General features: G+C 42.9%; 2 protein-coding genes across 7 annotated transcripts; one reads left to right on the forward strand and one right to left on the reverse strand.

The window, feature by feature from the left end:
• Positions 1-17: 17 nt before the first annotated feature.
• Positions 18-2,722, reverse strand: LOC125879797 (coiled-coil-helix-coiled-coil-helix domain-containing protein 5). Of its 2 annotated transcripts, XM_049561879.1 has the most exons (4): positions 2,608-2,722; positions 2,201-2,341; positions 1,973-2,124; positions 18-1,700 (listed from the first exon to the last, which is right to left on the reverse strand). In XM_049561879.1, coding segments are annotated over exons 1-4 (318 nt in total). In that variant the 5' UTR covers positions 2,610-2,722; the 3' UTR covers positions 18-1,677. The 2 variants fall into 2 exon arrangements, with proteins under 2 accessions (XP_049417836.1, XP_049417835.1); XM_049561878.1 differs by having other exon boundaries at positions 18-2,124.
• On the forward strand, positions 1,668-14,259 carry atp13a1 (ATPase 13A1). 5 transcript variants are annotated; one of them, XM_049561803.1, is made up of 26 exons: positions 2,120-2,361; positions 2,623-2,698; positions 4,990-5,079; positions 5,367-5,630; positions 5,782-5,937; positions 6,088-6,157; positions 6,805-6,911; positions 7,054-7,183; positions 7,327-7,382; positions 7,483-7,609; positions 7,722-7,859; positions 7,990-8,110; positions 8,243-8,400; positions 8,771-8,946; positions 9,024-9,134; positions 9,250-9,375; positions 9,459-9,567; positions 9,752-9,945; positions 10,212-10,308; positions 10,393-10,577; positions 10,718-10,832; positions 10,939-11,135; positions 11,293-11,435; positions 12,997-13,108; positions 13,195-13,338; positions 13,654-14,259. In XM_049561803.1, exons 2-26 carry the CDS (start codon positions 2,678-2,680, stop codon positions 13,762-13,764), a joined length of 3,258 nt encoding a protein of 1,085 aa, XP_049417760.1. In that variant the 5' UTR covers positions 2,120-2,361; positions 2,623-2,677; the 3' UTR covers positions 13,765-14,259. The 5 variants fall into 5 exon arrangements, with proteins under 5 accessions (XP_049417762.1, XP_049417760.1, XP_049417761.1 ...); XM_049561804.1 differs by having other exon boundaries at positions 2,120-2,357; XM_049561805.1 differs by lacking the exons at positions 2,120-2,361; positions 2,623-2,698 and adding an exon at positions 1,668-1,691.
• Positions 14,260-15,487: the final 1,228 nt, after the last annotated feature.

Raw genomic sequence — 15,487 nt, forward strand, 5'->3', positions numbered from 1 at the left:
AGTGAACCAGAAAAGGTCTGTTCTGCTTAGTGGTCACAGGCCTCATAACTCAACATCCTCCCTCTGTCTTTCTCAGTAGTCCCGCTGATTAGAAGTGGACAGCCTCCTCCTTCTCCTTTCTTCCCAGACTCCCTATTTCTCAGTCACTGAGTAGCCAGGAGAGTTAGTGTGGGAGCGATACATTCCAGTTTAATATTTGACTCTGACTCAGACCTGAGGAGGGCAAGAGGGAGGAGGGGCCGACATCAGTAACACAAAACAACGGAAGATGAATGCACCGGATGAGTAATACAAGTCTGATGTCAATTTTAATGAGATGGTTCATTAAAAATCTGTAAAAAACAGACTTCCTGCATACAGGCAAGTATAAATGTTATTTTCACATGAAGAGTACAAGAAGAAAAATGATGCAGTCATTAAATATTCTACACAAACTGTCTAATTCACAGTGCCATTGCATTCATCTGTATTTTTGTTTAAGAAAGACAAATAGTCAGATAAAGGCCGGGGCAGGCAGAAATCCAGAAAAGGCAAAGAAACTTGGCAGTATTTTAAAGTAGACCCTCCTCCTGCAGCTCCTCCCTCTCTGTCCTAATCTCCTCCCACCAGACAGTCACAGGCATATTCACGCACCTTATACAGTATCACAGTGTTTTTGATAGTGATTTATTTAATCATATTTCATTGTAATTTGTTTGCTCCTTGCCCAACTCTACCCACAAACGAGATAAGAATTAGCTAGCTAGCTTCCTCACAGTGCCTCCGCCTCGCTCACTGCAGCTGTGGACTGCTTCACAAGGACAGATGGCAGAAGCTTGGGAGACAGACCTTCAGTCAGCAGCTGTAGCAGCAGAATTTCAGCCAGTGCAAACTTCCCGGTGCCGGCTGTCACAGCGGGCTGGTGGCCAGCGGCAGCACTGGGTCCAACCTGTGTAATGGAAGCCACAGAAAGTTTGCTGATCCAGCAGGAGGTCGTGGTTGTCTGGTCCCCTGAAGCTGGGGTTTGCACTGGTAGGTTTCAAGTTGCTGTGGCCGCTGACTGAGGGTCCGTATCCAGAGCTGCTGCCAGCTCTCCTACAGGTGAGGTGGTCTGTAGCAACAGGGAGTGATGCAGAGGGCACACTGTGATTGGAGGCTTTAGCATACTAATATTAGCAACACACACATGATTGCGAAGCCACAGTTGTGAGCCTTTGGCCCCTGTTAACAGAAAGCTAAACTATTAGCAACGTTTTCTCTCAGTCTCTGAAAACACTTCACCGATATAACACGTGTTTATTTTGTTTACTGGCAGACTCTCTTTGATAACTCTGTCTTTGTTTTTTGGGTTGCTTTGCAGTGTTGTTGCCAATGCTGGAAAAGAAACTTTCTCTGCAGGACTCTTTGCCATTGAATCAGGCTTTCACTGAAGGGATGTGCATGCACAGAGCCAAGAGGGGATGCAGAGGTCTAGTTTTCTCTCAGTCCACCTGAATTACAATATGCTCCAAATTCATTACAGGATTTTTGCTCAGTGACACCAAAATAAGACTGCCTAGCCCAGCTTTAAGTCATACAGACGAAAACATATCCTGTCAGTCACTATACACAGAGTAAAGTGGCTGGGATACATGTGAAATCAGTTCATTTGTGCTGCTGTGGAGACAGGAGTAAGCTGAAGGTGATGGAAGATGAGTGCTACGATGGCTGAGGTACTGCATCTGTGGATGGGGAAAAGAAATTTATTAGCATGTTAGTTATTTCATTAATACATCTCAAAGATGGTGCAGCATTAGTCTTATGTTGCAGACATGAAAACACAGGTCTTGTTGTCTTGTTATACTGCAAGTCTGAATAACCAGCATGCACAAGAGACAAGTGAGAAGGCAATAATAATTTGCATATTCCTCTCTGTTATGTTTTAATCACTTCTATTCATAACTGTTTATATGTGACCTTGACTTGTACATGGCCAATTCCAGCAAGGACTTACCCACTCCACTGAGGTCCACTGTCTCTGCACAGCCCAGAAAGCGGGCCACGTGTGGTGAGCAGGAGGTAGGATTGTTCTGGTTTTCTCTAAGGCAGCGTTCAAACTCTGTAAACTCTGAGGAACAGCCCTGTCTTATCTTCTGGATCACTGGACTATCAAGAAAATTAGGGGTTAGATATAAATGTGGGTGTAAGGATGTTGAGGCAAAGTGAATGTATGTTGTCTTACTGTGATGATGTGCACTGTGCAACCTTCATCTTCAGTTCATGACACGTTTGCTGCCATGTTGATGGGTTGGAGGCCACACATGATCCATAAGCCTCCATTTCTTTGTGGCAATACTTTGCCGTGATGTCCATAGCAGCCTGCCTGGAAGGTGACAGATGTAGGTAAATCAGACAGTAGTTACACACCAGTCCAATGAGCCATCCACCTGATAAACGTGCTTGATCAGTATAAGTAATATAGTTAAAAGAATACAGTAGTTTTGAGGAGGATGCAGCCTGATTCACAAGTAGCAAATGTCTTCGTTTAGCCTACAGTTTCTATCTTCTTCTCTACAGTCCGCGCCGACCTAACTTGACAAGACAACAAAGTAAATGTGATATTATATGAGACATATTCAAATTTCTTACATGTTGCTCTTTTAGGCTTGTGTCTAACGAAGAAGCTGATGAATCAAGGTTATAGCACCAGTACTTCAGCATGTGGAGCCATGTTTGTGCGGTAACTACACCGTACACACCTTTCACTATCTGATTGGATGAAAATACAACGGTTTGAAGTCGTCGTTTAACGTCATTGGTTCAGATTTGTGTCAATCTTACAGTTTGGCCCCGCCCCCTTACGACGACACATTTATTAAAGGGGTAGCCATTTAATTATTCTGTTTGATATAACTGAAGCATTAAATAATAAATGCAGTAGATATTATGTCAAAGAAACCGGTTGACTCGCGTGTTACACACATTTCAATCTAAAAAACACAATTTAAATGAGTAAAAGATGATAAATGTTAGATTTTTTCCGCTTCAATGGTCCTGTGCCTCGAGATCCTTACGTGTCTTTGCGTGTTTACGTATGCGGAAGCAGCGGACAGAGAACTAGCGATTCAGTAAACGGGCTCTGAAGGCTGGACCGAGCACCGCTCCGTGTGTATAATCGTATTTTTACCGGCGACAGCACGACGGGGTGGTGGTGGATGATAGAGGGGGGCAGCGGTGTGACTGAAGTACAATGAACGACGTGAAGAAAGAGGGGAGTGTGGCTGCAGACGGGGTCCGGGGACCGGGTGAGCTGCAAATGGCCCCCTCTGAGAACCACAACCAGCATGACAGCGGCACCGGCGACGAGCTGGTGAGCTCGGTGACGCTGTACAGGCGAAGGCCCCGGCTACTACACGGCACAGTCCTCCCGTTCCTAGCTGTTCTCTACCCAGGCTGGCTCTACGTGTGGTTAGGAGTGTACGGTGCCTCAGAATATCCGGAGGCAGGCCTCCTGTCGCTAGCCGCTATCGGGATCGCGCACGTCCTCACAGCGCTCTCTGGTTATTGGTCCGTGCACGCGCACTGTTGGCTCACTTGTTCCAAGGTAAACACAAGTTACAACAATAATAATGCGACAGACTAACGATGTCTCTAGGGAAACCACTGTTTTTCCCTTGTCCCTTGTACACAGAGGTCAAAGGTCAGGATCAGCGTGGATAGAATCAGTGTCTTGCTCAAAGGCACTACAGCAGGGCAGGTGTTTAGCTTAAGTCAAACAATGGGTTTAGGGATGGCCTCTGTGTGGACACCACTGATTTCAATCAGAGCCAGTGATCAGAGTTTCAGCACATGTTCAAATCTGCTATTTTGTCTTGGTTTAAAGATGTACAAATGTCACTGGGACTTGTGGACATAATATCCTTGATTATTTGATTTTAAATACTTTCATAGACACAGGAAGATTGCTGTGATTTGCTGTCCGCTTAGCAGGGTGTAAAAAACTGTGTCACTTTGTTTTACGCAACACTTCCTTGAAGCAAGTTTTGCAAGTTAATAGGGGTGAGAGAAAAATTGGTACAATATAGTATCGCAATATTTTGTGTGGCAATATTGTATCAAAACACAAATGCCAAGTATTGACATTAATATAAATTATTTATGTTGCTAATACAAATTAAACTTTTGGTAGCCTACTATAATCATAAAATCAATTGCTTTTTCAGTCCACAAGATAAATGTTGCTGCAAGAAAAATAATTAAAGTGAGATTAACAGACTGAAACTCTATCTTATTACATAAAAACAGATCTTGACAAAATTTTTCTTTAATTTGTGGTTGAAAAAAGGTAATGAATTGCAATATATATAGCAGAATATGCTATCACAATACTCAGCATATTGCAGAACATTCAAAGTCATAATAATATTGTATTGTGACCTAAGTATCATGATAATATATCCGGGGCTTCTGGTGATTCCCACCCAGACTAGTTACTAAGGAAAATACCAATTTCTGATTGATATATAATGGTAAATGTTTAAATATAGAACACTTTTCACCGTCTATTAATTGCATGGCAATGGGAAGTGAAAGTGTCATTCACAACTGTCATTCGAGGGCATTTCCTAAAATAACCTCACTGGTAGTATTGTCTTTGTGCTGCCTAATTAAAGGAGAAAAGTATATTTCATGACACAATATTGAAAATGACACCACAATATTGTTACAGTGATAGGTGACAATTGGTAATTGACATGCCACTCATTTCTGTGCGTTTTTTAGTGAGCAGTTGTGTAAGAGAGTCTTTATCTAACAAAGACATGTATTTGGTACATGTCTTTTGCAGCCAAATGTAGAAGTTAAGGATTCTTTACAAATGTGCTTGAACTGCATATTGATCAAGTAGCTTTATGTCAGGGCATGTTTCATTTGAGAGGAACAAAGCACCACAGGCACACAGCCATACCAAATATAACAGTGACCATGCAGCCACAGTGTGTGAACTTGTCACCTGTTCATTTGTATACACAGGAACCAGACACAAACAAGGCTACGCTGGCAAAGGTCATACCCACCCCCAACAACGGCTCAGCCGAGCTTGTGGCACTACAGAGGGACCAGGTCAGTTCACATACTTATTCCTGGGATGCTCCAAGTTGTCTCAATCAGAAACATATCTCAGATTGCACATTCTTGGTCTGCAAAGCTCATATTATGACACACGCCATTTGATTTTGCCTGTCCAGTGATTGGTTTGGTTTGAATGTAGGTGTCTGTATGTGTCGTTATGTTCTATTCTCATTTGTGATTGGAGTTGTTTAAACACAATCCCTGACAATCTTTTGTTTTTCGGGGAAAAATAAATTGCCTTTCTTGAATGAATGTCTTTCTCTGTTTCTGACCAACAGGACGAGAATGGGGAGGGGACTTTATCTTTTGAGTTCCAAAAGATCCGTTACACATTCGACCACAAAGAGAAGAAATGTTTCCTTCCAATAGCATTTCCCATAAACAACCCAATGGGCTACTTTCAGGCCTGGCGTGGCTACCAGGAGGAGACTGAACTCAGAGCTGCAGAAAAGCGCTACGGTACCAATCGTGCTGAAATGGTGGTGCCAGATTTCCTGGAGCTCTTCAGAGAGAGGGCCACAGCTCCCTTTTTTGTTTTCCAGGTATGTGTGTTTATGGATGCCTGGTTCTTTATAACATGAAAATTAATTTTATACTTCTTAATTTGTGTTGAATGGCTTTAGATATAATGCTGCTGACCTTGTAATAGTGACTGTATCCATGTGAAGTTATCTACTGTCTGCCAACCATCAGGTGTTCTGTGTGGGGCTGTGGTGTCTGGACGAGTACTGGTACTACAGTGTTTTCACACTATTCATGCTGGTGGCGTTCGAGGCCTCCCTGGTCCAGCAGCAAATGAGGAACATGTCTGAGATCCGCCGCATGGGAAACAAGCCCTACATGATCCAGGTAGGCTTGACCAGATTTAAAATTTGATATATTATATTTTAAAGTTATAAACAATCATTTTTTGTGGCATCTTGGAGTACGTTGTCTACTGTTCTGTATCTTCCTCTTGCATTTAAAGCACCCTTATTTTTTTGGTGTATTTTGTGGCAGGTCTATCGCAACAGGAAGTGGAGACCTATTTCAAGTGATGAGCTTGTCCCCGGTGACATTGTCTCAATAGGTAAATGTCCACATCACATTGACTCTGTTAAGCTTACTTCACACTACTTAGGTCATCAGACTGCTGTACTGTTAACACTAAACAACTTGCTGTCTTGTAATTGTCAGTCTTGGAGTTGTTGTGGTTTTCACACTACATGACTAACTGGTGACAGGGAATCACACACCACAAGACTTTTCATCAGGTGCTCCCTGATGAGTTTGTCATATTGCACGGGTTGAACTACAGCCTTGGATTGGGGTTACTTACTGGAATATCAAAGCCAAAAGCTGACAAAGCAGCACTCTGAGTAAGTTATTGGGCCACTAACTGACAGAAATTGCATGCAGTAGTCCACCTTCCACATTCTCTGTGTCACTTTCTTTCTATCCCTCCCAATCACACACTTTGGAAAGCACCACAGTGCCACTCGTCTCTGTCCTTAACCCTTGTCTTGCACTCTTATTTGCTGTAGAGGTTCAGACACAGTTCATACATAGCACTCGAGCACCGATTTGCGAGCAGCAAACCAACACCAATTTGTGTCTGATCTGGGGCTTGTGTCATAGAGCTCCAAAAACTTTAGGCAAGCAGAAAATCACAGCAAAGATCATGTAGTGTACCCAGGCATTAGTGTGTGTTTAAAATGTGTATTCTCTGCTTCACAGGACGTTCGCCCCAGGACAACTTGGTCCCATGTGATGTGCTGCTCCTCAGGGGACGTTGCATTGTAGATGAGGCCATGCTGACTGGAGAGTCGGTGCCCCAGATGAAGGTTAGAGACAAACTTATATATACATGATAGCACTATATGGAACTCAGGGCGTACACTTTGGAGTTTAAGCCCCAATTGTTTTAAACATCTAAGAGATTATTCTAGAGTATTGTAATTATTGTTGACAATATGGGGTGTGCAGGAGCCAGTGGAGGACTTGGACCCAGAGCGAATCTTGGACGTTCAGACAGATTCACGACTCCACGTCATCTCTGGGGGGACAAAAGTGGTCCAACATAGCCCCCCTTTAAAGGCCAGTGCTGGACTCAAACGTAAGTGCTAATTCCTTTCTTTGTTTATCTGTTATCCACTACATATACTTGCCTTTGAATTAGTGAATTACATAGTGCATCTATTGCTTATCTTCATCATCAAATCAAGATGTAAACCCGTTTATCTTCTCCTTTATGTGCAGCTGTAGATAACGGTTGTGTGGCCTACGTACTGAGAACGGGATTCTACACCTCTCAGGTGAGGAAGTTGCTTAGCATGTTTATGTCGCTATCTCGCTACACTTTTTTTCTTGTCAGCTGTGAAAGCAGACTGACTGTGTGTGCAAATTTGCCTCCAGGGTAAACTGTTACGGACCATCCTCTTTGGTGTGAAGAGAGTGACAGCTAACAACCTGGAGACCTTCATCTTCATCCTCTTCCTTCTTGTGTTTGCCATTGCTGCAGCTCTTTATGTGTGGTTAGAAGGTGAGGTGCACAGAATCAGTTCATTAAGATGTAATTGTTATGTAGCACAGCTAGAAGTGAGGGCATAAGTAATATCTAAATACTGTCTTTGTGCTTTTTATCACTCCTTCAGGGACCAAAGATGCCAGCAGGAACCGCTACAAGCTGTTTTTGGAGTGCACGCTAATCCTGACTTCAGTGGTTCCACCAGAACTCCCCATTGAGCTTTCTCTGGCGGTCAACACGTCTCTTATCGCCCTGGCTAAACTTTGTATGTCTATGTGTGATCCTATTTTGTATATGTGTAGTATAGATATTATGAGACCTGGACAAAGCAGACTATAATACAAAGCTTGTAACAGCAGTGGTTCATCTAAATCTTGTTTTCTACCCCTGCTCAGATGTATTCTGCACAGAGCCCTTCAGGATACCATTTGCAGGGAAGGTGGAGGTTTGCTGCTTTGACAAAACAGGAACACTGACCAGTGACAGCCTGGTGGTACGAGGAGTAGCAGGCCTCAGGTAGTGTTCTTTAAACATCATAACTTGTGAAGCACATACACAAAGTTTACTATGCTATGGTCTAGGTCTGGTAATATTTACATACATTTGCATTGTGCTGATGGTATCGACTGATGTTTTTGTTTACGACAGAGAGGGAAAGGAGGTGATGCCTGTATCTGAGATCCCAGTTGAGACGCATCGAGTGGTGGCAACATGCCACTCACTGGTGACTCTAGATGATGGACAGCTGGTCGGAGATCCACTGGAGAAGGCCATGCTGACTGCTGCTGACTGGACCCTCACTAAAGGTACAGGGAAATGACCTCTATTGAATGCAGGGGGCAGTGGCAGGTGTGTTAGAGAACATGTGTATGCTCATGTTTTTGTTGTGCTACATACAGTCTTTGCATTTGTTCCCGATGTGCAGCATCATCTTTCAGGTTGCACCAAACCTGTGATGGTAAGCTTGGTTGTGTAATTTGGCCAGTGCATCTTAAAAGAATAGTTTGGATCCTCTGAAGTGGGGTTGTATGAGATACTTATCCATACTCAGTGTATTACCTACAGTAGTAGGTGGTGGTTGGCACTCCCCCACTTTAAAGAAGCACAAAGATACCTTTACAATTAGTGGCACAGTTCTCAGGCATGTGTCTCATTGACTATTGCTGCTCTGACCAGATGAAAAGGTGTTCCCCCGAGGCATCAAAACCCAGGGACTTAAGATCCATCAGCGTTTCCACTTTGCCAGCGCTCTGAAGAGGATGTCAGTCCTGGCCTCCTATGAGAAACTCGGCTCCACTGAACTCTGCTACATCTCAACTGTCAAGGGAGCTCCAGAGACACTCAGAGGAATGGTATGTGTCTTTAATACCTGCTTGCTCTAGTCTAATCAAACGTACCTTCTGGTTTTCTAATGTGGCTGTGATTATAGTTTGCAGAATGTCCTGCAAATTATGACGAAGTCCACAAGGAAATGTCTCGGGAAGGGGCTAGAGTGCTGGCCTTGGGATACAGAGAGATGGGACACCTCAGTCATCAGCAGGTTCTTACTTCATTTGAATCAAAACTATCAGGGATTGTTTGATCTGTTTGTGTAGTTTTGTCTGATGAGAAGAGAGTAAGATACAAACTGAGAAGGCTTTTTCCGGGTCTTGTAGGTACGAGAGATGAGTCGCGATTCTCTGGAGTGTGACTTGCATTTCGCTGGGTTCATGGTTGTGTCCTGCCCTCTCAAGAGTGACAGCAAGGCTGTCATCAGAGAGATCCAGGAGGCATCTCATCATGTAAATACGAAACACTCATTTGCACACACATACTCAGACTGTGTGTTTTTTAAGATGGATAATTCCTCTCTCTGTGCCTTTAGGTGGTTATGATCACAGGTGACAACCCTCTAACAGCGTGTCATGTAGCGAGAGAGCTCCACTTCATCCAGAAAGAACACACACTTGTATTGCAGCCAAGCCCCGGTCAGGGTAAGACAAGTCATCACTTTATAGAATTACATGTATTACTCAAGTAAACCAGTGGAGAGCAATGCGAGGCAAAGGTTGTAGCTAAAGGCCATACAGACTCTTGTAGTAATCCATTTGCAGTAGGTGTTTTGACCAAGGACAAAGTACAAAAATCATTTACCTCTGATGTTATTTTGTTTTCCAGGTGAATGGCAGTGGGAGTCCATTGATGGCAGCGTGCGCGTACCACTGCCCCCTCCCTCCTTTTCCTCATTCTTGTGTCAGTATGACTTGTGCGTAACAGGGGAGGGGCTAGCCAGACTGAGCTGTGACCCTCGGCTGCTTCACACCCTTCTGCCTCACATACGAGTGTTCGCACGTGTCAGTCCAAAACAGAAGGTCAGTCCCAAAACCCAACACGCATACAACATAGTCCACATTATAACAGAAAAAGACATGTACTTAAACTAGGGGACAGCACTCACTTTGTCCGACAGGTAATTGGAACAAACTCCAGGAATTTTCTCTGGGGGTCGTTGAAAGGCATTTTGGGAAATATGGGGAATCTGAATTTTTAGTATGACAGATTGATGGTACTGTATGTAACAATGTAAAAGTATCTAAGGGTGAAGTTAAAGCCGTAATAACTGCCTATTCTGTTTTAGGAATTTGTCATCACGAGTCTAAAGGGGCTGGGCTATGTGACACTGATGTGTGGAGATGGCACAAATGATGTTGGAGCTCTCAAACATGCCCACATAGGTGAGATTATCAGACACCAAGACTGAGATTACGTGTCCCAATGTATGAGCCCAGCGGTGTGTAGTAATGACTGTTTCTTCTCAGGTGTTGCTCTGTTAGCCAACGCCCCTGAGCGCATGCCCGAAAGAAAGAAGCGGGGGAGAGAAAAGGAAGCGTCCACAGCAGAACCCAGACCTTTACCACCTGTCAGTTCAGGAGGCAAACTGAGCTCCAGGGCAGCAAGGCAGAGGGTGATGGCCCAGAGAGAAGAGCAGCTTGCAGCACAAAAGGTGTTTGTCTTCAAGAAGGGCCTCCTTCGTGATTATTAAGGGGAAAGTTTACCAATAACTTAAATTCTGTCCTGTTATCCCTCCATACACTGACACACTATGATACACTAATAATAGCATCCATGTTTATTCTGTAACAGGAGAGGATCAGTCAAGTCTTACGGGAACTTGAAGAGGATCAGGTACAAGTAGTGAAACTGGGTGATGCCTCCATCGCTGCCCCCTTCACCTCCAAACTCTCGTCCATACAGTGCAGTGAGTGACACACGATTATGATTTCAGCTCTTGACACAGTTGGCAAAGATCTGAACATGAAGTTGCTGCCCACCTCTGAAATGTTTTTATTTCTTCCCCCACCTAGTCTGCCATGTAATAAAGCAAGGCCGTTGCACTCTGGTGACAACACTCCAGATGTTCAAGATCCTCGCTCTCAACGCCCTGGTGCTGGCCTACAGCCAGTCTGTACTCTACCTTGAGGGCGTCAAGTTCAGCGATTTCCAGGCGACCCTGCAGGGCCTGCTCTTGGCCGGATGCTTCCTCTTCATCTCGAGATCAAAGGTGAGAATTGATGTCCGAAAATGCAGCGTCTGCATGTTTCTGATTGATTGTTCTCCCAGCAAGGTAATATTTACCAAATGTTTTTCCTCTGTCCTGACACAACCTCTACTGCTTTTCAAATTAATGATTTATTTATTTTTTCTTCCTGTTTACACAGCCACTGAAAACGTTGTCTCGAGAGCGGCCCTTACCAAACATCTTCAATCTTTACACCGTGTTGACTGTGCTGCTTCAGTTTGCTGTTCACTTCTGTAGTCTGGTGTATCTTTACAAAGAGGCACAAAGCAGAAGTCCGCCCAGGTAAATCACAGAAAGACCGAGAGAGTAAACAAGTTAAATTACATAAAATAGGAACTATTTAACCTTGACCCTATTTTCTCATGTTTTTGTTTCTAAGGGACTCATGGGAACAACATTTTGTTTAAATTAGCTAAGGGTGCTTTCTGAACTAGAGTTTGCTTGCTTTGGTCTGAATCAGGGACTAATTTTGTTACAGAGTTGCCCGGAGTTGGTTCATGTTCTCACGGCAGCATTTATATGTAAAGAAAGGTAAACCAAACTTTGAAGAAGAGTACACTTACAAGATAAATGTGACACTTTCTAATGTCACAATGGAGGGACAACTACACAGGTTGATTTCAGCGCTGCTCATCGTGGACTATATTGCTGTCATTGTTCATTTCAGTCAAACCATACAGTTTGAAAACGAGGCGCGGCTCCAACTAGAAAACAATGTTTTGATGCATTGGATGCTGAATGCACACATGAAGGCAGTACAGGAGGAGGTGCACATTAATAATCCTCCAGGACTGTAACATGCTCATGTTTAACCCAAACAATGTGTCATGTGACTGCAGTTGATTCAGATCGAGGTCGGAACACATTCTCACCACAAAAAAGCCGCGCCAAAGTCGAGTTGTAACCGGACCAAGACCACCTCTTCAAGAGGGTCTCCGTCCGGTTGTTTTGGAGCGCACAACTGCCCAAATGAACCGCACTCAAGGGGGCAACCAAACTTGAGTTCGTTTGAACTGAATCAAACAGGGCAGGTGTGAAAGCACCCTAAGAGATGGTGTTGCAGACGGCTGTGGCAAAAACAGGCTACAGTATAACCATTCAGGGCAGGTGCAGCCCCTCAATTTATGTCCATCATCAGTGCTACTGACAGGCTCAGATTACTATTATCAGTTCCTTAAAACATTATGGAAAAGACCCTACAGAGAAATAAAGTATTTTTTAGTACCATTTCCTTGTACCGATCTGATTTGTGTCCAGGTCTTGCTAAAGAGAAGTCTCGTTATGAGATCTCACTAACTATGACTTGTTACAGAAAGAAATGGGTGGAAACAAGAGTGAGACTTATGGAGAGGAGTGCTGTTAATAGCTTGTTGTGTTGGAGTACAAAAGGCTTATCTTAATCTCGTAAAATATTTGAATGATTGCGGCAACATAGAAAGTCCATGAGATTTCAAAACGACACATCTCCCTCAGCGAGACTTGGACGCAAAACAGATTGGAACAAGTGGAAGTTAAAGAGAAACATTTTATTTCTCTGTAGGGTCCTTTCCATAATGTTGTCAGACATTCATAATTACAATCTGAACATGTCAGAGGCAAAAACCAGCACTTTGAATAGATGTAAATTGACCGGGAGCACCTGCCCCGAGTGGTGACGCTGTAGCCTGTCTCGCTGCTGCCTGCTGCACAACGCTCTCTTCATACTGGACCAGTTTCAAAAATTGTTGTTCCCATGAGTCACTTAGACACGAATCCATGGGAAAATAGGGTCCAGGTTAAGAAATACCAGAGTTTCAGTGTAATACATTATAATAACATTTCACTTATCCCTTCTCTTTTGCAGAGCGGAGCAGTTTGTAGATCTATATAAAGAGTTTGAACCCAGTCTAATTAACAGCACCGTGTATATAATGTCCATGGCAATGCAGATGGCCACCTTTGCCATTAACTACAAGGTACTTATCCTAAATACCAGTACTATTTGTGGTCTCTGTATTCTTTTGAGTATGATAAACTCACAAACATTTCTTGTGTACGAAAGGGTCACCCCTTCATGGAGTCTCTCAGCGAGAATCGGCCACTACTATGGAGTATCGCTCTGTCAGGTTTAGCGATTGTGGGACTTCTTACTGGTTCTTCACCAGAATTCAATGAACAGTTTGCTCTTGTAGATATTCCAACTGAGGTAAGCTGACATTGTTTTACCTTGTGTTGTTTTGTTGAAATAGAGTGCTCCGGGAATGAGTCCTAAAACCCAAAAATGAGTTAGCACTGTACCCCTCTTGTGAATTTTGAAGCTTTTATGTGTCTCAAAAAAGGCATTTGCCATCAAGTAGCTAAATGAGACTGCAGAACATCTCGCCCAACACAGCTTTTCAGCCTCGTTGTGGTGGCGATATTAAGTCAGCCTACAGAATAACATCATCCCTGGAGCACTCTACAGCCCTGTAATAATGATGTACTATATGAGGTAACCTCCTTTCTGTTTACTTCCTTGCAGTTCAAATTAATCATTGCCCAGGTTCTGGTGGTGGACTTTGTCGCCGCTCTGCTGGTGGACCGTGTCTTGCAGTTCCTGCTGGGCAAAGGAACTCTCAGGCTGCCTTCTTGAACTTAGTGCCAACAGCGACCGCTGCCCTTACCAACCAAACTGTAAAGGGAGAGAAGCCTTTGGAGGAGGAAGAGAACTGAAGCTGTTGTGACATACACAAGACAGCTGAGACAGTCATGGCGTGCAGTACTGCATACTCCGTGTATCCCTTCCTACGTCCTGCTCTGCCCCTCCCTAACCATCTGTGTTTCTGCATTTTCATAAGCTCTTTTTTTTCAATTCTCTTTTCTGTTTTCTTCATAACTCTTGATTTTTTTTCTACATCTCTCTCTTTCTTCACCTGTCCCTCCCCGCTGCTACACAAGGCCATGAAGACAGCAGTATTGAGTGGAGTGCGAGACTGTGTGCCAGCCAGAGGGACACATACAGGCACACTAAAGGGGGCATTCTCCAAGAGACTTGCAAAAGTGTTTTTGATTTTTTTGATTCCTCTCCCTGATTTTGTAAAAAGTGAAAAACATCTCTAACAGACTTATAAAGACTTACAGATACAAATTATGGGGTCTGCCAAGTGTTTTGTCAAGTACGAATACTGATGTGTCTGCAGATGGAAAGGATAAGCATGTCCAGCTGGACATGAACTATCCTGTTCCCACACCCAGGTAAGTAAAGAATGATCAGGGTGTAACTGCACACGCAAAGACATTTCTAATGAAACATGTTATTATGGGATACAACGCAGGCAAAAACAAACACGGCATCTCATTAAGCATCAGTTGTTCGAAGAAAGCTTTTGGAAGCTTGTGAACTTTTTTACCAACTGATCATTAATACCACACATGCTAGTGTCAGGAGATCAGCCACAGGTAACTGTTTGCTATTTATCTTTGTTATAAACTTACATAAACTTTTGTTTGATGAATAAACTAGAGCAGTTTGAACAAATTGCTTTTCCCCATAAAAAAATCTTAATAGAAATCCAATCCATTGCATTGTAAATCAAGTACTGAACCAAGCTTTATGGACAGCTGTGGCGCTGTTAAAGGAAGAAACGAATCCATCTTCCTCTGTGATATAATCCCACAAATTGTATCACTGAGCTCCTAATGATTTGTTTAACATACCCTTAAATTTACAAAGAGCAAAACAAAAACAAACATATATACACACATATACATCCTGCTATTCCTGCTTGATTATTTAAAAGAGGCTGGCAAAAACAGGATCTCCAAAGACCTGCATTTCTCCTTTAGAAACAACCGCAAAAATTTACTCACTTATCAGTGACATTTTGGGCTATTTTTTAAAGAGTCATCCAGCTTTTCATGCCCCAAATTTGTAGTTAAAAAAGGAAAATTAGTAGAAAGATGCATGTTTAAGCTTGGTTAATATGCATTAAAAACAAGTAAACCTGTTTTCTAAAAAATGTCATTTCTGAGAGAACAGCATGAATAAAGGTTTAACCATTTCTTTCTTTAACTTGTACCAAATGGTGATAACGAACACTTAACAACTGAAATGGAACAGCCATGGAGACAAGAGCTCTTATATATACGTATGTATATATATATATGTATGTATATATACACACACACACTTATTTGTCCAATTATTGAAACATCACACTCAGATATCAGGAAATACTCCTAATGGATGTGCATATTGGGTGCCTGTGAGGTGAATGCTGGATATAGAAGAATGGAGGTCAGGGGATGTGCAAAGAGTAAACACAGCAACCAAAATGATAAAATCAAGACAAGCTTAAAATGTTTTATGTATCAAC

This window comes from Epinephelus fuscoguttatus, linkage group LG19 (assembly GCF_011397635.1).
Source record: "Epinephelus fuscoguttatus linkage group LG19, E.fuscoguttatus.final_Chr_v1".
NCBI lineage: Eukaryota > Metazoa > Chordata > Actinopteri > Perciformes > Serranidae > Epinephelus > Epinephelus fuscoguttatus.

What these genes read in the sequence shown, in the direction of transcription:
- atp13a1 (XM_049561801.1), top strand. Translation starts at nt 3,209, where the DNA reads ATGAACGACGTGAAGAAAGAGGGGAGTGTGGCTGCAGACGGGGTCCGG. An exon ending in AGCAGCTTGCAGCACAAAAG is followed by an intron (nt 10,578 to 10,717) that starts GTGTTTGTCTTC and finishes ATTCTGTAACAG; the next exon opens with GAGAGGATCAGTCAAGTCTT. An exon ending in CCTTTGCCATTAACTACAAG is followed by an intron (nt 13,109 to 13,194) that starts GTACTTATCCTA and finishes TGTGTACGAAAG; the next exon opens with GGTCACCCCTTCATGGAGTC.
- LOC125879797 (XM_049561878.1), bottom strand. An exon ending in GCACAGTGCACATCATCACA is followed by an intron (nt 2,125 to 2,200) that starts GTAAGACAACAT and finishes TTTTCTTGATAG; the next exon opens with TCCAGTGATCCAGAAGATAA.